The 25902-nt window shown below is 44.1% G+C and overlaps 1 protein-coding gene across 1 annotated transcript in view; it reads right to left on the bottom strand.

Annotated features, from left to right (window-relative positions):
• The window catches only part of ATRN (attractin), a 149181-nt gene that overhangs the window by 81146 nt on the left and 42133 nt on the right, over positions 1 to 25902 (bottom strand). The window contains exons 4-15 of the mRNA XM_038134564.1: positions 21095 to 21223; positions 18965 to 19170; positions 17844 to 18012; positions 16383 to 16473; positions 15123 to 15366; positions 13465 to 13648; positions 10985 to 11139; positions 6542 to 6626; positions 4634 to 4854; positions 3346 to 3467; positions 2694 to 2832; positions 502 to 683 (exon numbers count right to left, since the gene is read on the bottom strand). Of these exons, the coding sequence (XP_037990492.1) occupies positions 502 to 683; positions 2694 to 2832; positions 3346 to 3467; positions 4634 to 4854; positions 6542 to 6626; positions 10985 to 11139; positions 13465 to 13648; positions 15123 to 15366; positions 16383 to 16473; positions 17844 to 18012; positions 18965 to 19170; positions 21095 to 21223 (1927 nt within the window). The remainder of the gene's footprint in view (positions 1 to 501; positions 684 to 2693; positions 2833 to 3345; positions 3468 to 4633; positions 4855 to 6541; positions 6627 to 10984; positions 11140 to 13464; positions 13649 to 15122; positions 15367 to 16382; positions 16474 to 17843; positions 18013 to 18964; positions 19171 to 21094; positions 21224 to 25902) is intronic.

The following is a 25902-nucleotide window of genomic DNA, read 5'->3' as shown; positions in this document are numbered from 1 at the left end:
AATTCCAATTCACTTCTCCCCGGGCCTGACAGAAAAGCACCTGCCACTAAATGACACCCAAATAACGCCCAATAAGCCAAGCAGCTCTGTGGGACGAGGAGGTGACATTTTAAACAGTTGCTTTTCTGAGCAGAGTAAATAACTCAACACTTTACAATAAACACCGCCAGTGCCCTAAAGGGGCTTTTATTTATCAAATATTGTGCACAGGTCAGCAGAGGGCTCCTGCTGCAGTCCGGTATTCCAGCCGGCAAATGCGGGCGTGATTCCTGCACAGAAAGTGATCTGAGGCACTGTGTATGTTTATGTTTATCCTTTCCATTTACATTCTCTACAATTTCAGCTCAGAAGCACCCAGAGGGTACACTGAATTTCAAAAGAAAATCAGTTGGTTTTGGTTAAGAGGCATTTCCATTGTGTACAGAGCACACAATAGTCCAGCAAGGACTTCTCCACAGCCACAGCTTTATTACGCAAGGGACGGACAAGAGAAGCACTCACTGAGGACTGAATCTTCTGCAGCTCCTTCAGAACAAACTCCACCTTCTTCTGGGTGGTGAGAGAAGCCAGTAAAGCACCGTTGGACCTACAGGACAGTTTGGCATGATCGTAGTTCTCCTTGGCGTTGGTGATCTTCAGGCAGGAGTTGCCAACCAAATGCCAGGTTGTTCCGCAGATATTTTCTGGGGCACAAGGAGGGGAAAGAAACTAAACCCAGAGACGCAGATGACCTTCCCAACAATCAAGGTAGTGAAACAACCATTGAAAAACACGAGCCCAGGTGGGAAAGGGGCCAATGGTTCCTGGGCTGGGCCAGCTCTGGGGTGGCAGCAGGGCCAGGGCAGTGCCCGTCCCTGTGCTGGCACTGCCGGGGCACTGCCAGTGCTGGGGCAGCTCTGGAGAGCCCTGCAGGGGCTGGAGCATGGCCAGGGCAGGAACAGAGCTGGGAAGGGGCTGGAGAGTTCCCGAGGGAGCTGGGAAGGGGCTGCAGAGTTCCCGAGGGAGCTGGGAAGGGGCTGCAGAGCTCCCGAGGGAGCTGGGAAGGGGCTGCAGAGCTCCCAAGGGAGCTGGGAAGGGGCTCAGCCTGGAGCAAAGGAGGCTCAGGGGGCCCTTGTGGCTCTGCACAGCTCCTGCCAGGAGGGCACAGCTGGGGGGGTCGGGCTCTGCCCCCAGGGAGGAGGGGAAATGCCCTTAAGTTGTGCCAGGAGAGGTTTAGGTGGTATAACAGGGAAATTTCTTCCCTGAAGGGGTTGCCAAGCACTGGAAGGGGCTGCCCAGGTCACTGGTGGAGTCCCCATCCCTGCAAGTGTTCAGAAAATGAGCAGACCCTTAGTGCTGTGGCTTAAGGCCATGGTGAGGCTGGGACAGAGGTTGTTGATGACGATCTTGAAGGTATTTTCCAGCCTTAATGATTCTATGATCCCTACTACTAAGAAATATCCACAGCCCCATCCCAAGCCAGTATGACCTAGAGGTGTGCTGAGAAGTGTTGATACATAACAATACTGGAGGAGAAGGAAATCTGTTCAGGGGAGCTGAAGTCCGACATCAGCATTTGTACATAATCAAAGCACTTATTACAAGGCTGAACAGTAAAATTGTTGTAGGAGAAAGAGGGAAAAAATAAAACAAATTTGCATTTTGTTGATGTCTTGAAGCCACCTATTCACCCACAGCTGTCAGGGGACCTTTTGGCAAGAGAGGGTTCTTGTACTAATCCTGTCCAGAGCACCAACTTCCAGGATTAATCCCTGCCTTAACTGGAGCACAACCCCACTACTGAAGAACTCCTTACACTTTGTGATTAATTATTTCCCGTACAGAAAAAACCCTGATGGGCATTTCCAATGTGAATTCAGACTTAACAGATGGAAAAGCTCTCAGGTGACAATTTTTCAGATGAGCTTTTTACACACATGATCAGATCATCCCCTTTTCTACATCAAATAAAACAGACCAACCTCTTTATCTATCACACTAAAAGATGTTTTTTTCACTTTCATTGTTCTTCTTCAAAGTCTCCTCAATTTTAAACTGTTGAAGACTGACAAACACCAGACCTGGACATGTCCAGACCTACCTGTTCCTAGGGGAAGGCTTTCCATGTCCATTAAAATGTCCTGTCTCATGGGTTTTCTCCCCTTTCCCTATATTTTATTACCTACAAATGTTAATCACTGAAGATCCTGTATTTCTCTCCCAGTCATTAGGATAAAAAAAAAAATTACTGCAAAGGAACTAATAACCAACTCCTGTGAGCTCCACTGGGAACACTCTAATAGGAGAATTTTCCTTAAACACTTCAGGTCTTACTTGCCTCATTTGTCCAGTATGTGCCATTATGCTTTTGCACAATTTTAGTTTCCAAATTAAATAGCATGCATTATTAAATCTAATATCTTGCAGAAGCCTATTATCAACAGCTTTTATCAAATGAAAAGGGAGAGATGACATACAGCCTAATAATTATACGAGTGATCATAGTCCTCTTCAGATAACTGGGAATGAAAAATATTCCAGTAGACTTGCTGGATTCACTACAAATTAAATTCCATACCAAAGCTGTTATGATTAAACAACACTATTTGCTCTATCTTAACACTAAAAATTAAACATTTGGGGTTAAAACCAACAAAAATTTTAAAAAACTCACAACAACTTTTGGAGTGGGTGAATTTGGTACCAGTACTTACCTGGCAAAGCAATGCACTCCTGATTCCTAGGTTCCCACTGACAGTTTTGATCCATGGCACAGCTTTTACAGCTTGTCTTTTTGTTACAGTTATAGGCAGGATTATCCTTAGGACAATTCTCATAGAGAGTAACAGGAACCTAAAATAAATAGCACAGGTGAGACTTTTTCTGATATCCAGCCATGTGGGTTTATACCAACCATGATTACAACACTAAATATCACAGCCCACTTCTACAAAGCAATTTATATCCAAAAGCTGTGGAACTGGGCACAGCCAGGACTGGTTATCCAAGATATTCACCCAAAACACTGTCTGACATGTTTTCTGGACTAAAGCTTTTAGAAGAGGGCTATTTTGTTTTTTCTAGGAAAAGCCCTATTGATATCAAAACCAAAATGTGATTTATGAATAATCATACCATGGTGAAACCTCTACCTCTTCCCCTGCCCACAGCCATCTTCCTAAATTCCTTGTAAAATACCTTGTAAAACCCTTGGATCAAATTGAAAAAATCCAAACATGTAGCACTTTTGAGCTAGATATGCACTGGGAATAACAAAACAGGGATCATAACACTGACAGATGGAAACATGGACATTTGCTATTCCAAAGGGTAAATTTAAACTAGGGAAGTGTTAAGAGCCATTACCTGTTCCTCTGTGCAGTTGTTGTGTGCTGGGATACACTGGTCAGAGCACCACTGACAGCTGTTTGTGTTGGCTGTGCAGCTGTAGCAGTCTGTAATCTGATCACATTTTTCATTGTCTACAGCTATTAAAGAAAAAAACCTGCATGACCAAAAACAGGCATTTCCTGACAGAGCTCTAAGAACTTGATTATTTACAGCAAAAGACACAACCAAATAGCAGTGCCTGTAGATTTTCTGTTAGCAACTAAAATCAGGTACTTTCATGTGTTTGAACTGATAGAAAATTGCTTTAATTTACAGCAGCAATCATTTTTAGTACCCAAGGAGCCCAAAAACACACCACCAGAAAATAATGCACCAAGACATGGAAGCACATGAACTAAGACACGTTAATGCCCAGGGAAATGATGCCAGAGGATATCCACAGGGACAGTGGCCATCCCCCAGCACAGGCCCATCTTCCTGCAAGTCTGGCTTTCAAGTGGAGCATTTTCATGTGAAGCTTGAACTTTTCATTCATCTTTCCAATTATTTATTGCCCGTGTTTTGTGAAAATTTACTGTGCATTGGGAGCCCAGCAAGGCAATGTCCCCTTACATCAGTTTCTGTTAAATAATTAAAAGCTGCACATCTGTTACAGAATCAAGGGCTGTATAATGAATGTATCAGGATAAAGTTGTTTAAAATTATCCTAAGGAAACACAGGAATCAGACCTTAAAACATTATTTCATTTTATCTGCCTCTATACATAGAACCATAGAATCCCAGAATGGTTTGGGTTGGAAGGGACCTTAAAGATCATCTCGTACCAACCCCCCGCCAAAAAAACAAAGTAACTTTTTCTAAAGCAGTGTTCCTGCTGTCTCTTTGAAGAGTACAGGATAACTCCACCAGATCCAGATGCCCTCCCTTGCCCCATGGTGCTCTTCAGCCAATTCTTGGCTCTCACAAGGTCAATTCTTGGAGCAAACATTTACAGAATGATGGTCCAGGCCTGGTCCCTGGCTGGTGATGCTTGTTAGGGATAGAAAAGTAAGTCCAAGAAGCAGGGTAGGAAAAAGATCTCATGAACAAGCAGCTTCAGGAGCAGAAGAGAGAAACACCTCCACATCTCCATGACCCTTGGCCAGAGGAAGGGCTCCCAGGACACAGGGAAACCCAACCACAGCCCACCCCAAGTAAAACCTGACCTTGGAATGGCACACAATTAACACAGGAGGAGTTTGGAAGGAGAAAAAGAACCTGCACACATTTCAGAAAAGGGAACAGAAAGAAGGGGACCCATACCTGGCTTGGGAGGACAGTCTTCAAAGACCTTTTGCTGCTGCTCCAGTGTTGCATTTTCCCAGGGGATGCAGCGGGGAGGGTGGGGAGCCCACACACATCTGACTCCAGGGCCAGCCCCCAGGCAGGACGACTCGTTGCCAAAAGCCTCACATCTCTCAGGTGTGAACTTCAGGATGTCACTCAGGAGGAGGCTGTTGAAGCCTCCAAACACATACATGGTGCTGGACAACATGGAAGCAAAGAGAGAAAAACTCGCAGCTGTTTTCATGGAAAGAGCACTGCTCCAGTAAATGGGATTTAAGGTCTGAGAGAAGTGTTTTATTACATGCCAGCATATATAAATCCAAATAAATAGCTCTTGGTTAAGGGAGGCACTAAAGAAAAGGTCAGACAAATTTCACTGTTTCGGAGAAGCCAGCGAGACTCAACACAGAGTCAAAGCTATTCAAGGTCATCAACCAATCTTCCCCTCCAGTCCAAACTTTGAGGGGACCTGATCAACATGATTATACATAAAATGCTGTAAAAATGTGGGATCCTCCTGTAATCTACACTGGCAAGACATGGAGGAAAGCTAAAAACTGGGGAGATTGTAACATAGCATTGAACCAGAGTTCAGAAACTGTGACAAAACAATTTTTTGCTGTCACTCTCTCTGCTCCTCTGTAAGAAAACCACAGCTTGCATGGCTGGTAACAACTGAGCAGAGTCATTGTGTCAACTAAAAAACCCAAAACAAATCCCAAACAAATAATATTTTGTACAGAGAGGAGTGGGGGATTTCAAACCTCCTTCAGTATCCCAGCTGCGCCAGACAAAACATTAAACTTTAACATTTATACAAAAATGTCATACAGAAATTCTCTGTGCATCTGTCTGTCAATGCACATTTAAAAATACAGTGAAGAAGGGCCAAGGCCTGAAAAGCTGAAAAGAGAAGTTCTGGTTGAATAATAAGTATTTTTATTATGATTTTAATTCTATTTTAGAACTCCTATGAAATAAATATCTCAAACTTGGTTGCACTGATCCAGTAACAGTTGTTAATCTGGAAGCAGGGATATCACTACAGCCTGTAAGGCTTAACAGCCAAAATCTCACCTAAGATCACACCCAAATACTGAACATCATGGGCCTGGGGAAGAGCAGCCCCACAGGATAAGGTGTGTAAAGTGAAACATGGACAAATTTTAAAAAGCATGAGGGAAATTCAGATTTGGAAACAAATGTTGTCAGTGCAACTAAGAAAGAAGTGTGAAATGCATTGAAATGCACAATTATTAAATAACTAAAAAATAGAAATATATATAAAAATAATGACAAAAAATCAAACTATTGAAAAAACTAAGTGAGCTGAGACAGTTTAGCCCAGTAAAGAAGGGCTGATGGGAACAGGTGAATTCTAAAAACATTACAAGAGTGAAGATCTGAAAACTTTCAGAGATTCACAGAATGGTTTGGGTGGGAAGAAACCTTAAATCCCTCCTCATTCCACTCCCTGCCACGGGCAGGGACACCTTCCACTAGACCAGGCTGCTCCAAACCACATCCAGCCTGGCCTGGGACCCTTCCAGGGATGGGGCAGTCCAAAGCTCTATGGACAAGGAGGTTTGTGCCAGACCCTCAGCCATGCTGCAGTTCCTCATCCACTTGTACCCATTCCCTAAAGCACAGCAGTGCCCAAAGCCCCAGAACACCTGTGCCCTCACCTGTTGTACGGCACAGCAGTGCCCAAAGCCCCAGAACACCTGTGCCCTCACCTGTTGTACAGCACAGCAGTGCCCAAAGCCCCAGAACACCTGTGCCCTCACCTGCTGTACAGCACAGCAGTGCCCAAAGCCCCAGAACACCTGTGCCCTCACCTGCTGTACAGCAGTGCCCAAAGCCCCAGAACACCTGTGCCCTCACCTGTTGTACAGCACAGCAGAGTGCCCAAACCTGTTGACATCGTGGTGCAGAGCCGGGCGAGGCAGCACAGACCATCGATCACAGGCTGCAAGTGACAAAAAACATTTCAGAAATGTTCCTCTGGACAATGAACAGAACAACTCACACAGCAGTTTCTTCCTGAGAGATCCCCAGGCACCTGGGATCCTTCAGCAAAGGCTCTGAGGGGCTGGAGCGTGGCCAGGGCAGGGAATGGAGCTGAGAAGGGGCTGCAGAGTTCCCGAGGGAGCTGGGAAGGGGCTGCAGAGTTCCTGAGGGAGCTGGGAAGGGGCTGCAGAGTTCCTGAGGGAGCTGGGAAGGGGCTGCAGAGTTCCTGAGGGAGATGGGAAGGGGCTGCAGAGTTCCTGAGGGAGATGGGAAGGGGCTGCAGAGTTCCCGAGGGAGCTGGGAAGGGGCTCAGCCTGGAGCAAAGGAGGCTCAGGGGGCCCTTGTGGCTCTGCACAGCTCCTGCCAGGAGGGGACAGCCGGGGGGTCGGGCTCTGCTCCCAGGGAACAGGACAAGAAGAAACTGTTTTTCCTCCTTTACTAGCAGAATTTTTCACCATGTAACAAGTTCTGGTTTTATCTGTTAATACATGAATTATTTGCAGTTTTGCCCCAAACCAGTGTCACTGAGAACAGAGGCTTATCTTTTTTTTTACTTTTTCCATTGCCATTATGTTCCTAGAGGGCAGATATCCATGTTTTTAAAAATATTTTTCACTCATCATAGCTTAAAGATTTGTGGCTGTTTTTCTCTTTTAATACAATGTTAGATTATTTCATCTTTTTCTATTAGCATAAAATTTGTAAGTTCTGCTTCATTTTTTTACTTGGTTTCTCAGGTAATTTTTTTTCTTTGGGCAGCATGGGAGAAAAAAACAAATTAAGAAACATGTAACCCACTGAGCAAAGGAACAGAAGTAGGAAAAGTCAGTCCAATTCATAACACTTAAACTTCATAAAGGGAATGGATCACCTTGGGGGCCAATATCCCAGAGGCACTTGGATGCAATTTATACAATTAAGACAGAAAAGTCAATCTTCTGTAAAGATCTACAGGGCCCTCAAATACTCCTAAGACTCTTTAATATGAGATAAAACCGTAGTAGACTGACCCTCTGGGGAAAAAAAAGCCCACAAACCAAAGTAGTCCATGGATAAACTGAACAGGCAAAGAAAAACAAAGTTTTAATTTTTTACTAAATTTAATTGGAGAATTGTTGGATAAAACAACAGATGCAGAGCAATTTTGTTCAAAAACACTCATAAAGAAAAGACAGAAGACACAGATTTAGTACTTTGATAAACTGTGATTCTGGAATTTATTTTTACATGACATTTGCTCCATTTTCAAAGAGTTTAACCTAACCCAGCACCACTCCCAAGCCAAGCATGACAGTTCCAATTTTTAACAGAAGACTTCAGAAAAATTGGGCAGCAATTTGCAATTTTTTAGCCATCAAATTGTGTATTATGTTAGCCCAAGAAACATGTTTTTCTAGATTAATAGAAGGCCTGGAATATTTTGTTTTCTAAGCTTCTTTGCCATTTTTAACCAGAGATCAAATATTGGAGAAACCAAGTAATTCTGAGACTACAAAGAATCTTCTCCTTCCTGACTTAACCTAAAACTTACAATGCTGGGATTTATTAAATGCACTGTTCAAACATACCAGCTACAAAAACATCCAGCCTCTCCCTGTGCTTGTCATCAGAATCAAAATTTTCATGGTGTAAATAGAAGAGTTTTAGCCTCTTCTGTGGGGAGAAAAGATCAATTTAAAAGCAGCACCTTTACATAAGTAGCAGGTGGAGGATGAAGTGAGGCATTTTTCCACACAAAGCTGCTGCAGAGCAGGAAACTTTGACAAAGGCCAGAGAGACCAATTTTGGGGATAGGAAGAGCTAATTGGTCATTTCAGTGTGCAGAAAACAAGGAAAATACTGAGAGACAGCTCTGCCCAAGTGCTCACCCAACCCAAATGTCAACAACCCAAAGGCTTGTCCTGAGAATGGAGAATAACACATGCACACAGCTGGACTGTTATCCTGAAACCTTCCCAAACTAGGCAGCACCTGGACAACTTGGATTGAATATGCCCCAAGCTGGCCAAGTAGAGGATAAAGAACACGAAGCATTCAAGAATTTTTATTGCTCACCCCTAGCACACATCTCAGTGCAAGCTGTTAGCATTGCCCCACACAGGAAAAAGGTTTTATGTCCTCCCAACACTCAGTGCATGTGCTCTGGTTACTTGGAAATTTGAGGAGGGAAAACCAGAAAAAATTGATGATGTAAATAAAATTAGTTACTACCAAAAAAAGTTTTAATGACAAAGGTTAAGGAGAAGACCTAGATTTGAAGCATTTGTTTCAGACTGGGTTTAATTCCACTTCTCTCCAGTCTTCCAATCATCACTGTGATCATTAATCAATCATGACGGCTAATCAAGAAGATGTAGAAAATTACAGACAGCATACTATAAAAGTAGGGAATAAAGACAATTATTAAGCCTCTTCATTGAAGGCTCTCAGTATCAACTGACCTTGCTTGATTTTCTCGTGCCTTGGGAACATCGAGGGATAGATAACAGGGGGGTTATATGGGCTTATTCCCATGGACACCAACAGGAGCATGGCCAGGCTCATTAACTACTCCACAGGTCATGCATGAAGAACCACTGAAAAGGTGTTTCTGCTGTGACACAGATGATGAGCCACCACCCTAATGCCTTCCTAGTCACATGGCATAGGGGAAATCATGCACAATGGCTCTGGCAATGAAGAGAACAGAAGTGGTCTCATTTCTGAAAAAAAAATGCTGCTCTTTTCAGGCTGAGAATCTCTTCTCTAAGGAATGAGGGGACTCAAGAACACCTCTCACCCACCATGTGAGGTAAAACCATGTAAGCTGCTCACGTCAGTGTATTTCTGGTAAGAACTGAGGATGTTGACTACCTCACTCATGTCATGTAACATTACCCAAACCTGAACATCATTACTGGCATATTTTGTCAAATTAATGCAATTTGTGTTTTACACCTAACAGAGAGTTCAATAGGTCAGGGCAGATAGCAGAATGCAGAAAGAAAAATCTATCACTGTTGCTACCAAAGTTTAAAAAAAATCAAACTTTTTATGACTGCCACAGAATGACAAAATACTCTGGGCTGGATGGCACCTTAAAATAATCTCATTTCAGCTCTGAGGCATGGGCAGGAACACTTTCCACTAGACCAGGCTGCTCCAAGCCCCATCCAACCTGGTCAAATACCTCATTTTATCTCCTCAATTAAAAAAAAAAATCATAATCAAGCCAGCTAGGAGCACACAAAGCTTCCAGAGGGATGTAGCTAGAAATCACAGGAGGCAGAATGGAATGACTGCTATAACAGAGAGCAAAAGGGCACAAGGATACCAAACCCTGATGGCCCAAGTATTCACTTGCATTTTCCTCTCACAAACCAGGAGTGAGACCTTGGTGGACAGTCACTTGGATCATTTCAGGGAAGCCACATTTAGGGCATTCTGAGAGCAAAAGGTGAATGTCAGAGTACAGAGTGGTGTTTTTCCCCAGTGTGAATTATCTGTGTGTGTATGCACCTTCTTTTATGTAATTTCACGTCTTCCTTCCTAGTTCTTCTTAAACTCACACTCTCTGGAATCCAAATCCACAAATAAATGCTGCCCTCTCCTGGCTACTGAAACTCAGCAAGTCCAACCGAATAATTTGGCTTTAGGATTGAATAAAGCAGTGCACTGTACATGTGGAGTTTCAGCAGGGTCTAGTGTTTGTAACTGTCCTAAGAACTTGAATTTTTGATCAATCATAGATTAAAACACACTCCAAATATCAGAATAGATTTATGGCTGAGATGGGAGGACAAGAAACAGCCTCAAGTTGGGCCAGGGAAGATGTAGATTAGATATTAGGAAGTATTTTTTCATGCAAAGAGTTGCAAAACACTGGAATAAGCTGCTTAGGGCAGTGATGGATCTCTGGAAGCATTCAAAAACATGTGGATGTGGTACTTGAGGACATGGTTAAGTGGTGAAAATGGTGGTGGTGCTGGGTTGCCAGTTGGACTCGGTGATCTTAAAGGTTTTTTCCAACATTAATGATTCCATGGTTTTATGATTCCATAACAATATGCAGTTTAAAACCTAATTTTTAATGCCCAAGGTTGTGTATAAACTGTTAACAAAGGAACTGCTGCTGCCTGTAATTGGGAATGACTGCACCTCATGTGCTTGGAATTCTGTAGCAAGGTTATGAGCTTCTCCTGATTGCAGATCCCTGTGCCCAGCAGCATTTGGGATAATACACCCACCATAAACCAGCATTCTGGAGACAAACTGAGGACAGTTCCCTGGGAACAGCCAAGGATTTGGGGGTTTGTTATTATTTCTGCAAGAACTTACCGATATCATAGGCCATGAAATCCGAAGAAAAGCACTTGGCTCCGTGGCTCATGGAGGTGTCGTTGTGAGTGTTTCCTCCAAACACCAGCATGGTCCCACTCACTATCACAGCTGTGTGCAAGTAGCGGAAAAATCGGCTGTCTTTGAGAATAGTCCTTCAGAAATAAAAATGTATCTATTAATGAGACTGCTAAGTACCTGGCAAAGGCAAAACACTCCATAAATCCAAGCTGAAGAACACTTCGAGGGTGAGGAGAGTATCTAACTACTTTTCCTAATGAGCTGATTAACAATTACATTCCACATTGTTCAATTCCACCTGTAATTTCATTCTCATCTTTCCATTTGCTTTGCCAATTTATAGGAGAAATACACCTATGAGAGCCTCTTTCCAAAGCTGTGGAATTCTTTCCCTAGGGATTCTCAAGTTTTCACATTTGTTTTTTGAACATAGTCAGCCTGGGAAGACTCCAATATTTTGTAGTAACTCTGCTTTTATAGCAACACAAAGATGTTTTTCACACTGTGCAGCATCTCTGCTCACAAATAAAATTCTATTTAAGAAAATCTATACGGCTCCTGAAAATGGAGCCCTGCAGGTTAATAAGTGCACAACACGCTGGCTCACTGGTGACTAAATCATGGGAAGCACTAATCAAACTCACCACCGATCTCAACTTCCATCAGTAGGACTGATGGCACTGAACACAGAGGGTCATCTTTTGAAGGATTCTCCTACTTTTCTGAGAGGATTTGTGTTGAAGGAGGGGACTCTGTCCCTGTGCCCCTGAGGTGAGAGCCCACGTGCAGAGCTGCCCCAGCCCTGGGTAATGCCAGAGGAAAGGTGGGAATGGTGTCCCTGTGCCCCTCAGGTGAGAGCCCACGGGCAGAGCTGCCCCAGCCCTGGGGCCAGCAGCAGGAGCACGTGGAGCTGCTGGAGAGAGCCCAGAGGAGGCCCCGGAGCTGCTGCAGGGCTGGAGCCCCTCTGCTCTGGAGCCAGGCTGGAGAGCTGGGAATGCTCCCCTGGAGAAGGGAAGGCTCCAGGCAGAGCTCAGAGCCCCTGGCAGGGCCTGCAGGGGCTCCAGGAGAGCTGCAGAGGGACTGGGGACAAGGCCTGCAGGGACAGGAGCCAGGGAATGGCTGCCACTGCCAGAGGGCAGGGCTGGGTGGGATCTTGGGAAATGGGAATTGTTCCCTGGCAGGGTGGGAGGCCCTGGCACAGGTGCCCAGATTTGCTGTGGCTGCCCCTGGATCCCTAGCAGTGCCCAGGCCAGGCTGGACACTGGGGCTTGGAGCAGCCTGGGACAGTGGGAGGTGTCCCTGCCCATGGCAGGGGTGGAATGCGATGCATTTTAAGGTCCCTTCCACTAGGGGACATCAAGTTGAGTGTGTGGTTGACACGCCTGCCAGACAGGATTTGTTCCAGAGGGACCTGGAGGAGCTCAAGAAGGGGGCCCATGGGAAGCTCATGAGATTTAACAAGGAAGAGAGGGCCTAAATCACTCAAGAATAAAAGAAAGAGTCAATGACACAAAAAAAGCAGACATAGAGATGAAGAGACAGTCCTACACTTTCCACCTGTTCAACATGGCTTGCCAGACTGACAAAATAAATGTGACAAAAGAAAATTGGTGCTGCAGGAGTTTGGAAGAGCAATGTCGCATTTGTTAAGTTTCTGCCTACTCAGCCAGATTTGTCCACTCCATGGCTGAAGTGGAAGATCCAATTAATACAGAGAGGAAGTGGGGTTATTTCTGTGTGTATAACTGAGTGGGAAGGAGGGGGGCTGGAAATTAGTCACTCATTACCTTCCTCCTCAGTACAGACTCACAAAGAGATGTTGCAAAAACACAAGCTATTTTAACACCCAGTAAGAGTTGTAGTGACTCACATTTACATCTGTTAACCCAAAAGACCGTCAGAAGCCTTTAAAATCAACATTAAGAAAAACACAGAATTAAGGAAAATGTATTTCACCTCTGTTGCTCCAGGCTGTGAAGTGTGGCTATAGCTTTTTAATAAAACTCACCTTTGGGCAGCAACAAATCACAGAATATTTCTGCTGAAGAAATGAACATTTCAAGCAGTTACAAAGCCAGAAGAAAATAGGGTTATAATAGAAATTCTTTTACAGTCTTAACTGTAGAATGGATTATCACTTGCTTGACTGCAGTAACTGCAGGAATATGCACAGGCTGTATGGCTAGCGAGAAAAAACACCAAATATTTTTCTTTTCAGCTTGAATCAAACAATAGATTAAAATGGATTTCTTGGCTTGTTCACAGCTTTGATTATATTGATTATATCATTCTCTATTCATAAGGGGACATAAAAACAAGAGATCCAAGAGCACACCATCTATCCTGAATGCAAGTAGATATAAACCACTGTACCCTCATCAAATACCCATCCTCTTGTTCACTACAAACAAAACCGACAGGGCAGTAAACAGGAAAAAGACAGAAGAAGAACCACTTACCACATGCGGGAATCCACTTCATATCTGTACAAATCATCTGCCAGCCTGTACTTGTTGGCACTGAATGCCTTGTAACCCCCGTGGACATAGATTGATCTTGTATTTGGATCATAAACACTGCTGTGACCATATCCTCCTTGCACCAGAGCTCCGCTCGTCTGCAAGACGCTCCAGGTATTTGTCACTGAAAAATGTGAGTGACAAAACATGGTTCATTTTGGTCCATTAATAACTCATCAACAACATGGTGAAATAAATTGGGATTCCCCTGACTCAGATCTAGACACTGTCTCTATCACTTCATATCCAAAAATATTTCCCTTCAAAAAGTCTGTTGTCAAGAAGCATTGCCAGGTATTTTAATTGGAGCAGAAATAGCTCTTCCACAGTCATTTTTTACATTTTGCAGACTAAGTAAATAAGAAATAAAAAGTAGACAAATAATAGATTGCATTTCAATGGCATGAAAATGCCAGCACTGTGACTTGATTTGGAATGGGACTTAAGAGCACTTTTACTTTTTATATATATATAAATATGTATATAAAGCCAGACAGCACTGAAGCCAAGTTTGACTGTGAGAACACTGCAGTTAAAAACTAATATGTGATTCATGATCCTATATCTCACTCACTAAAATAACATTGGTCTGGAGCACTTTAGACATATTATAATGGCAACTGAAATAAAAATAGCACATTACACACCAAATCTCTGTAGTAAGTGCTGAATGAAATCCTATACAAGCTTCCCAGCTGCAGGCCACAGCAGGCACACCAAAGGCAAAGGAAGTGAACAGTCTGCAAGTTCACACATGGCAGAAACAAATCACTGCCCCACAGGCCCTGGTTCTCTCTGGATTTCTCCGAGGAAGAAATCTCGCTCACATGGACTCCAGAGAACCAGGCTCCAGTAGATCCTCTGGATCAGAATGACTGGAGGACAAGGACAGCAGGTCCAAAGTACAGACAGGGCCACTATTCCTGAGAATAACCAGCACACTCTGTTGTGAACCTCCTGTGCCTAACTACGATCCTGACATGGTCCGTGGAGCCAGGAATGTCCCTCCATTTCTGAGCTAGGTGCAAGATCAGTTTGTCTGGAAAGCTTCCTGTGCTTCTCCACTGGTTATACTAGAAATCTCTGGATCCTAAAATCAGAGCCTGGACTATTCCAGGATATGGGGGTCAGACCCTATCAGGGATATGGGAATCCAGAAATTTGGCACCTGTTTCCCATAGCATCTGCTGCTGGGGACATGGGTGTCAAGTTAAGCAAGTGTTTGACCTGAATTGTTACAGCCATTATTCTATTGCAGAATTAAAAAATAATTTCAGAAGTGTTTGTTTTGTCAGAGGGAGAGAGGAAAACTAATCTAAATTGTTCCAGAGTTGCCCTGCTTCACCTCTGAATTACAGCTTTATATCTTTGGGAGCTAACACTGTGTATAAAGCTGGAGGCACATGGCTGCCTGCTTATGGGGTTATACCAATCTGTTAGGTTCAACTTCTTGTACCTACAAACAGGAGGAGGAGAATACATTTGCCTGTGTTTTGCTATCTGAACACTAGTCATTTAAATAACTTCCAGCTGCTACACTGGCAGGGCCTGGCAGGAGGGCTGCACTCCCTCCCTCCCTCCCTCCCTCGCTCCCTCACCCAGGTTGTACTCCTGGACGTTGCTGATGTAGCCGTAGAGGGGGCAGTGCCCAAAGATCACCAGCATGACGGTGCTGTTGTCCCGCAGGGTGACCATGTGTGCCGAGTGCCCCACCACGGCGTACTGCTCCTTGGCCCGGGGTGCCAGCACGGCCCAGCTCTGCCTGGGGATGTGGAACACCCACAGCTGGCTGCTCACGTTCCCTGTGGCATCCAGCTTGCCGCCGTACATGTAGATGTTATCCTGAAAGAAGGTACAAAGGGCAAGGAGTGCAGCATTTAGGAAAGAGCTGTTTGGTAAGCAGTGAAGCTACTGGTCTGAGGTTACTTAATAAAGTCCCCTGGAGAGGGACTGGGGACAAGGCCTGGAGGGACAGAACCAAGGGAATGGCTTCCCACTGCCAGAGGGCAAGGATGGATGGGATCTTGGGAACTGGGAATTGATCCCTGGGAGGGCGTGAGGCCCTGGCACAGGTGCCAGAGCAGCTGGGGCTGCCCCTGGATCCCTGACAGTGCCCAAGGCCAGGCTGGACACTGGGGCTGGAGCAGCTGGGACAGTGGGAGGTCTCTGCTTGCAGCAGGCGTCTGGGACTAGATGATGTTTAAGCTCCCTTACAACCCAAACCATTTTGTGATTCCACGATGAACTTCTGTGCTTTGAGGTTCTTCAGGTGCTCTGTTTGTGAATGAGAGTGTGTGGAGTTTTTTGAGTATTTATGCTTAAGTTTTGCCGAGGCCTGCACTTACAACAAGGCACACAGGTGAGAAAGGAGGTAAAAACTGTCAAATCCACTTGCTGTGTCAGATGCTGGAAGATTAGATTCATAAATTTACTTGCAGAGCAAGTATCAAAAATCCCTAATCCCCCTGCTTTGGTGTCTTGGACGACAGAGCTCATAAAAATATTCATGTGATCTACATAAAAGGCAGCTGGGGAACTGCAGCAAACTCAGCCTCAGGCATTCTTGTCGGCAGAGACAGCAAGAAGGAAATAATGGACTCACTGGCCTCAAAAAGTCATCATCAGAATCTCTGGAAAAAGGGCAAAGAAGGAGCACACAGGCAGAGACACTGCAGACTTCCTAGGACAGCCACCCAAGGATTCCTTGGAGCGCAACGGTACAGCCTGGGCTAAGCACGGACAAGCCTCTGAATGAGGGACACTTCTCCCAAAGCAAGGCTGATCTGGGATAAGGAGTGGGAAGAAGGAGAGAAGAAGGGGAAATCAGCTGGGAAGTGAGTCTGGAACACTGAACTTACCTTGTGCAATGCCAACGAATGACCATATCTCATCTCCACTGAGTTCACAGAGCTGTTCAGTGGAAGCCACTCTTCAGAAATGAGATCATACCTGTATAATTAAAACTGAATTACTTTCCAAGGAACAGGTATTAAAGCTGAGAATATGATTGCTTGTTCTTTCTTAGATTTGGGGAAAATTATTTACCAATATAGTACATTAGATATAATTGTTTACTGAAATAATAAATCCTGCCATGATTTCAGCATGCACAAAGCTCATACAAACTACTTATGGGTTGAAAAAAAACAGCTGAGCCTGCTCTGTTACTCAACATCCACATATTGATTTCCTTTGCCCTGTTTTCCATACAAACCCAAGAGCTAGTACATTGCCTATTAAGCTGTGACAACCTACACCACCTCTCCCTCAAAAAAGCAGGAAAACTTTACAGTAAACTTAGGTAATTTCCAACTACTTCATTAAAATAAACTCTGCCAGTGCTTAAAAAGCACTTTTTAATTATGTCTTTGCCATTTATGCTTAAAATAACATAAACCCTCTGCCCTGAAAATGGCTTGTGGCTTTTCATTTAAAATAAGGCACTATATTTGCCAAGGTTAGGGCCTTGTGAGATAAAATCATCTCTGAGAAAGCATTCAACAAAGCCATAGGGTATCCTATTAAAAAACAAGGTTTTACTTTGGAGGAGTAAATTGTGGGTGCAACTAGCAACTGTTCTACATTTAAATGTGTGTTTTCAGCTCCTCTTCCCCTATAAGCACTATTACCTCAGGATGTGAGTGCAGAATACACAGCTCTCACTTAGGTCCATCAAAGTGAGGTATGTGAGTATCTCTGGGAAAAAAAAAATCCAGCTTTTGCCTAGATCTGCCCTAATAGAATAGAAAAGCTGGTTTGTTTGTTTTTGGTTTTTTTTTAATGGAGTATTTCCATGAAGTACACAATTATTACTTTATATTTTAGTTACTGTTAAACCTCCCCAAACAATTGCATAAATGCCCTCATCCTAATGCCACTCCCTGTTTGGTGTCCCATCCACTGTGGATAACCATCCAGAGTAATCAGTAGGTGTTAATTAAGGAGCCAAAAACTCAAGTCACACAGACACAACACAGGGAAGGGCTAAGAACACTGAAGCAAAATGACTGTCTTTGAATATGAGGCTAGATATCATTTAGGAGCTGGCCCAGAAATACACAGAGAATAGTTAAAGGCTATCAGACACAGATGAATCAAAAGCTCACTGAACATCAGGAACTTTATGCTTTTCTTTCTCAAAATTAGCACCCCTTAGCAAGATTTTCCCCTATCTCAAACATGACCCTGAGTTTTTATTATGGTTGTTTTCCCTAGGAGATGAAGCACAGACCAAAGCAAAGCACATCAGGTGACATTTCCTAAAAGTAACTCTCAAATCTAAGTTCCTATCTTTAGTTATTATCTGGGTTTCTACTCACGCTAAAACCTTCTGAGAGTCAGAATGATTGAAGACATAGCCTCCAACAATCCACATTTTATTGTCATGGATGACAGCTTTGTGAGATGCTCTACCAAGTTTTGGAAGAGTGTATTCTTCCCGGGTCCAAAACGACTGGTTTGCAGGAAGAGGAATTGAACAGCCAGGACCTGGGAAAAGAAGGTTTAAAAACAGGTTTTTTCCAAAGCCTGTATTTCAGCTGGAGGTCAATCTCCTGCTAGTGCTGTAGCTGGTTGTATTTAATAAGAGACTAATTATTACATGTCAGTAGGTCTTCGCAAAGGAAACATGTATGCTCAGGCCACATCACTGCCAAGTTGGACGTGGCTGATCAGCTCAGCTGGACATGAGAACGAGGCATTTCACATGTCCAAACAGGTCAGCTATGGCAACCAGGCTCAAATTTGCTTCAGGTGCACAGGAATGAGACTTGAAGGGATGCCTGTACACCACAGGTTAGCCCCTCTTTGGATGGTGACAAAGTTGCTTTTAAAAGCAGTCATAAAAAACCACAGAATCACAGACTGGGACAGGTCGTCCACCCTCATGCCATGGCAAGGACACCTTCCATAGGGTTCCCCAAGCCCCAGTGTCCAGCCTGGCCTTGGACACTGCCAGGGATCCAGGGGCAGCCCCAGCTGCTCTGGGTACCCTGTGCCAGGGTGTCATCACGCTCATTGTAAAAAACTTCTTCCTTGTATCTAATATAAAGCAGCCCAGTTTCAATTTAAAGTCATTCCCCTTTGTCCTGGCATTCCAGCCCTTATCCAATGTCCTTTTCCAGCTCTCATGGAGGCCCTCTAGGCACTGAAGTGGCTCTCAAGTCTCCCTGGAGCCTTCTCTTCTCCACACCCTCAGCTCTCCCAAACTGTCTCCACAGCTGAGAGGCTCCAGCCCTTGGAGCTTCTCTGTGTCCTCCTCTCCAGCATATCGATCCTTCCACATGAAGTGTGATCTCCTAAATTTAAAAAGCAGATCTCTGTTCCTAGTCAAAATGCTAATACTTGTCATGCAGAATTCCCATGTACTCCCAGTTAAACTGCCAGCTCCATCCATAGAAAATACATCCCCAGAGTTCCGTGTACCCACCAGGAGACTCACCTTGCCAGCCCGCAGAGCACACACATGCCCTGGAGCCGTTGAGGCTGCAGTAGCCCCTCTCAGGAGCCCCGCAGTTCCCCGGGCAGTAGGGTATGTCACAGGCCTCTCCCTTCCAGCGCTCGGCACACTCACACTGCGGGGCCATGCTGCTGCTGTTGAGCCTGCACTCCCCTTGGCCAGAGCAGTTATTGGGACACATATTGAAACTGGGGACAGAGCACAAAGCAGCTCGTCAGGAAGGAAAGAGATTCCCAAGAATTATTAACAAAGGCAAGAGTGATGCTGAACAAAGCAAATACAAATCCTTACAAACCAAGAGAGAGTCATCTGCTACCTGGGGTGATGCACCTGTAGAGATTTGTACTCTATTCCTAAAAAACGGCCTCATTTCACAAGCTAAACTCTCAGCTCCTCTGAGAAAATTATCAATATGATTTTTAGCCATTTGTAAGGCAAACGACTTGCCTTAAAACACCCAATAGTAAGTGAGGACTTTAATCAGAGTGTAAGGCTGCTGTGGTATCTGTGCAATTTATACTTAAAGTGCTCACAATTAGGTGCTATTCTGGGATCTGCTTACCAAGAGAACAACTGGAGATGAAATCCAAGCCAAAGACGTGCCTGGTCTGAATAATTTCTGATTTTATGATATCTGCAACATAGCTGAGGCAAAACCAGATACAACCTTGGTAAAGGTCCAAATTTTGAGATCATAATAATTTCCAGCCTCCAGTTTTTGCTGGTGTATCAGCCAGAATAATTCATAGTTGGGAATTAGTACCCATATTCTCACTGTCACTGGCTCCAAGACATAATTTTACAAGTGTTGAGTGACCTACTACCTACACTCAGTGATAACCATGAAGACTGTTATGTACCATTCAATCTACCTGCTGGAAAAATGTTACAAGGAAACCTAAGAACCAGAACACAAAATAGCACTTGAAAATTGTTTGAAATTATGAAGAAAGTGATGAATTAAAAGAATATTGTTCTTGCAGTATTTTATTGCAATGGTGCAAATCCAACAGCAGGCAGTAGATGGAGTCCTGGTTTATGCAATCAGCCAGACTTGGAAAACACTGCCTCTTCAGCTCCTCTGATCCCAGTAACTTTGCATACACTCCTCATCTTCTTCTGGAGCTTTCAAGGGGTCCTGGATGTCCCCTATTTTTTAAAAATCCACTATTATGTGGGTTATTAAGCACATATTTATGTTTTTACTAAGGATGAAAGCACTGAGACTTGATATTCAAAAACTAAGCTACTCATATTAAGAGAAAGTCAATTTTTGCAAGAAGTCAGTTATGACTGAAGTTTTTCCAGCTGTTTTTTCTGAAAGAGGTGACAACTTCTGTAGGTTACTCCCAAATTAAATCTCCCAGTGTGGCACAAACATAACTTGCATCTGTAGGAGCAAAAAAAATCCAAAGCTCATGATGCCTGCAGAAGCAAAACCTTCCATCTCTGTGAGTATGTCCACACATTTACCTCAAGACAAAACCTTTCTAAAAGCAGTTGATGAATTAGGGAGCATACCAGAATTAATTTTAAAAAAGCTCATTAATGAGGATCAAATAGATGTCAGTGAACAGAAAGCACCCATCTGTTTAGAATATGAATGAAAGAATATAAAGCCAGTCCAGAATGAAAAGAAGCCAGATGAAGGGACTCAATCCAGAGACTGAATAAGAAAGCAAATCCCAAAGATGAGGACCCTCAAGAGCACGTGCAGCCCAGTGCCCAGTGTCTCAAGTGAAGTGTGTGGCTGATGGAAAAGTGTGTTTACGCTAGAGTATCTCTGCAGAACACTCAGGAACACAGACATGCACAAAACACATCAATTCTTGTAGATTAGACAGAATCAAGTTAATCTAGTAACATAAAATAAATAATAAGATGTCTCTTGGAGCAAACATTCATCCACACTTAGAAATGACAAGTTGTAACATTGAGCACATGCCACTTATCAGCTGTTGCAAGGGTATAATACAGATAGAAATCTAATTTCAGGTGTCTGCTCATAATTACACACTTCAATGGCAACTGCGTATTTCAAGACAAAAGTAAGAAAAGGGGAAAACTCCTTTTTTGCAACCTGCAGCATCACTGTGGAGTGGTGTCACTTACTTATAGGTGATGTTAAACCCTGTGAGATTATAGGCAGCATCACTGAAGAAATGTAGAAGGGCATATCCAGAAGTAGCTACAACTTCAGGTACCGTTTCATTGCCGTCTTTCTCAGGAACAATAAGACCACTGGAAAAGTAAAAGAACAATATTAGACGTGAAATAAAAAGGAGCAACAAGAGTAAATGCACCAGTACTATCAATAAAATAAATGAATTTCAATAAAATAATTGATACTTGATGTATTTCCATTATTTGAAGTATAATGAATTAGTGGAATCATAAAAAAATGTATGTTGGAAGTATTTCACCCGACAAAACCTGACACTATTTGGAATGTTAGATATCCATATCAAAAACCGTTCCCTCCCTTGTCACTCAGCAAAGAATTAAACAAGTCCCATTCACAAAACAAGGTGGCACCTTTGGAAACAGAAATTAATGAGTCCCAAAAGAATGAAATCTGTATTACGAAGTCAAACTAAAAGTGTGCTAAGCCCAGATCTCCTCCTGACCGTGGGCTACAAAAATGACTGGGAAAGGCTTTTGCAAACCAAGCAAGTACAGAGCATTGTGGCAATGTGTAATCCATCTTCCAGACACCCAGTACAGATGCTTAGACCTGGACAATGCACCCAAGCCAGCACAGTTAAATAAACCACTCTGCCATGCTTCTATCCAATTCATTTCTTAATCATTTATATCCTTTTCACATGAAAAATCTGCAGCAGTGAGGTCAACAATTTATTTCCACAACAACAGAAAAAGGATTATTCTACTCATTTTTGAATTGCTGCCCGTTGGGTTCCTTTTCTATAAGAAATACGAACAGTCAGCCATGGAATCACAGACTGGTTTGCATTAGAAGCTTAAACCACAGACTTAAAACTCACCTCGCTCCAGCCCCTGCCATGGCAGGGACACCTCCCACTGTCCCAGGCTGCTCCAGCCCCAGCGTCCAGCCTGGCCTGGGACACTGCCAGGGATCCAGGGGCAGCCCCAGCTGCTCTGGGAATTCCAGCCCAGCCCCTGCCCACCCTCCCAGCCAGGAATTCCTTGCCAAGATCCCAGCCCAATCTCCCCTTTCCCAGTGGCAGCCATTCCCTGGCTCCTGTCCCTGCAGGCCTTGTCCCCAGTCCCTCTGCAGCTCTCCTGGAGCCCCTGCAGGCCCTGCCAGGGGCTCTGAGCTCTGCCTGGAGCCTTCCCTTCTCCAGGGGAGCATTCCCAGCTCTCCAGCCTGGCTCCAGAGCAGAGGGGCTCCAGCCCTGCAGCAGCTCCGGGGCCTCCTCTGGGCTCTCTCCAGCAGCTCCCCGTGCTCCTGCTGCTGGCCCCAGGGCTGGGGCAGCTCTGCACGTGGGCTCTCACCTCAGGGGCACAGGGACACCATTCCCACCTTTCCTCTGGCATCACCCAGGGCTGGGGCAGCTCTGCACGTGGGCTCTCACCTGAGGGGCACAGGGACAGATTCTCCCTCCCCTGCTGCCCACGCTGGGATCAGCCCAGGGCATGGGGGCATTCTGGGTCCCAGCTCACGAGGCCAGGGCATGTCCAGTTTCTTACCCACCAGCATCACCAAGTCCTCCTCTCCAGGGCTGCTCTCAATCCCTCCATCCTCCCGTCAGTTCTCATACTCGGGATTGCTCCAATCTGATGCAGGACCTTGCACCTGACCTTGCTGAATCTCATGAGGTTCCTACAGTGCCAGTCCTTGGTCATGTCCAGGTCCCTCTGGATGCCATCTCATCCCTCAGGCTTTTCAACTGCCCCACATCTTCTCATCATCCCTTCTTTTATAAGTGCTACCTGACTCATCACATCCATGTTTGTTGTCTTTTCTATCATAGCAGCCTGTCACACTCTCAACTCCCACCTCATTCTTTGCTTCACACTTCTGCATGCCTTTGGCTGCTTCTCTCACCCTTCCAGGTTCTCTGAGATCCTCCAGCCTTTTAGTTTTCCAGGACTAGCAGAGAGAAGCAAAGATGGTAGGCAAGACTATCTACAGTATTCCAGACACACTACAGATTTATATAATGGTTTGTCAAAATAATTGGAGTAAAATGAGCTTTGGAAAAAGTAATTACTACCTATTTACCTATTGCAGTAAACACTTTGTATCTGAGAGGGAATGTTTTTTTTTTCACTTAACAGAAGCCTGACAAAACCAAAAAAAGTAAAAGTTGATTCCTCCCTCATACAAAAGGCATCAAAGTGGGCACAAATTCAAAGTCTATTGAATTTATGTTTTTAAAAGCCTTTATCCATGTACAGCACATTGTCTACCACCCCCTGTTCACAGTCAGCTGCTATTTTCCTGTACAGATCCACCTTTCCCCAGCCTCACTCCCGTTTCCCAAGGCAAAGTCAAAGCTTTGTGACAAGCAGGTGCTCGAGCGGCAGAGCAGAGTGTGCAGGGCAGGGAGCCAGGGGCAGCTCCAAACAGCCCGGCCTTGTTCCCCGCCCCGCCACTCCCCAGTGCCCAAGAGGCAAAAAGCAATGATGAAAAGAATTTTCCCCCAAGAAGAACTTACTTTTCCTCTTTTCACATCTATTTAGAATAGAAAGCTAATGCAGTTGAAGACAGTTTCCTAGGACAGAGTAAATGAGTTTATCTGCTCAAGGAAATCGCTCCCAGCTATCCACAGCACCTACTAATACCACCTGGGAAGCACTTTTTGAGACCTGAACTTTTCTGTTCCCATGATACAATACAATGGTGTGCTCCAAGAACAGAACAGACACCCAGCATCCTTTTTACTACAGATGTGGGGGTATGTGCACCAAAACCAGCAGATGAACAAGCTACATACAACAGGATCACGCTGAAAACTGCACAACAGCCCTTTCTGCACAAGAAATCTTATGGTGGACAAACAGATGTCCTTCATTTTACCAACACACCATAAAAATCAGTGGAACCTGATCCCATGTTTTGGCTAAGCAACTCCAGCACATCTGCTGATACACATTTCAAGAAATATTTTCTTCTGAGAAAGCCAGATTTCCCCCCACTGCCCATTCACTTCTGAATGATACCGGATTAAACAGCAAAATTCATTCCCTTTTCATCGCTCTGGAAGAGGTGCCTTGTTTCATTCTCAACATCTGCGACTTCTGAAGTTTATCTCTCCCAAAAGACCATCTCCCACAAAAGCAAAGAACAAAAAGCCTAACAAACCTCTTGTTTGGTTTATAACATTCCTTTGTAATGGACACTATAGGACAGTACATCTCCACCACAGGAAAGCAAACATTTGAAAATAATTTGGGTGAGGCAAACTGCAGCTCAGGGACAAGAAAAAAATTGCTTTGTTCTGGTTTCTTCTTCAGCACTTATAAGTGATATTACAGAGCAAAATAAGAGGAAGGCAAGACAAAAATTCCCCTCAATAATCTTTCCTAAGAAAAGGACTATCCTTGACAATTCTTCATGTTCTCAAAGAAATCTCAAATTTGGGATTTGTTTCCCCAGAACACAGGTACCTTCATAACAATGCTTGCATCCCAGATACTCCTTATTTCCATCTTTTTCTGGTGATTCATGTGTAAATAACTAAAGAGGATGTTATCCCACCTACACAAATTTAAAACACTCTAAGGAAACTTAATCACAGAATTGTCTGGGTTGGAAGGGACCTTAAAGGTCATCTAGTCCAAGCCCTGGCCATGGGCAGGGACACCTTCCACCAGACCAGGTTGCTCCAAGTCCCATCCAACCTGACCTTGAACATTTCCAGGGATGGGGAATTTTAATTTCTTTCAGAAAAAGCCATGAAGAGAACACAACACAGCGGGAACAATCAGATGCCTGAAAGGTTGAACCTCAAAAACAGTGAATAAATTCAACCTGCTCCCAGCATCACATGGAATAAACAGAAGCACATCAGAATTTACATCTGCCACGAAAAAGAATCCAATAGGCAGAATCAGAATGATAAAAGATTATGCAAAACTTCCTTTAAATTATGATCCAGAAACTCTGAGCAACTCAACTCTGGCCAAGATTAGCATGTTTCACAACATACTGCTTTTATTTCCTTTCATAAGGTTTCAAAACATTTTGCAACCATCTCTACTCCAAAGCAAATAAACACTCCTACTCAGCTCAGCTGCCCAGTGACACCCAGGGAAAGGCAAACCTCTGCTTTGGACTGAAATAACATCTATTTCCTGTAAGCTGGATTGCTGAAGTCAATGGCAGAAAGTAAAAGAGTATCAGAGAATCAATAAAACATAGAATGGCCTGAGCTGGAAGAAACTTTAAAGATCATTTGGTTCCACCTCCTGCCATGGGCAGGGACACCTTCCACTATCCTAGGGTGCTTGCTCCAAGCCCCAGTGTCCAACCTGGCCTTGAGCACTGCCAGGGAACAATTCCTGCCCAATAGCCCATCTAGACCTACTCTCTGATAGCAGGAAGCCATTCCTCCTTGTCCTGTCACTCCATCCTCTTGTCCAAAGGCTCTCTCCAACGCATCATGGAGGCTCACCTCAAGTACTGGAAGTCTACAATTATGTCTAGAAGACCCAACTTCTCCACTGACCTGCACACACTGCCCTGTTCCTTCCCCCAGAGCACTGAAAAATCAGAATAATTTAAAACAAAGGGAACCTCCTCTATTATTTTTCTTGAATTTGCTTTGTCAGTATCACAGTACTGGCATATTCCACATTTCCTCCAGAGACACAACCTGTTAGAGATCAAAGCATGAGAAGCTCTACTAAGCAGAAAAAGAGCATAATTGGGAGTCACAAAAGGAAAGGGTGAAAATACAGAGTACAGCTCATGGAGGAATAAAAGGATAAAG

The sequence above is a fragment of the Motacilla alba genome, chromosome 4, assembly GCF_015832195.1.
Source record: "Motacilla alba alba isolate MOTALB_02 chromosome 4, Motacilla_alba_V1.0_pri, whole genome shotgun sequence".
Lineage (NCBI taxonomy): Eukaryota > Metazoa > Chordata > Aves > Passeriformes > Motacillidae > Motacilla > Motacilla alba.
Note: the sequence above shows the minus strand (reverse complement) of the source record. Positions and strands in the feature narration are given on the sequence as shown.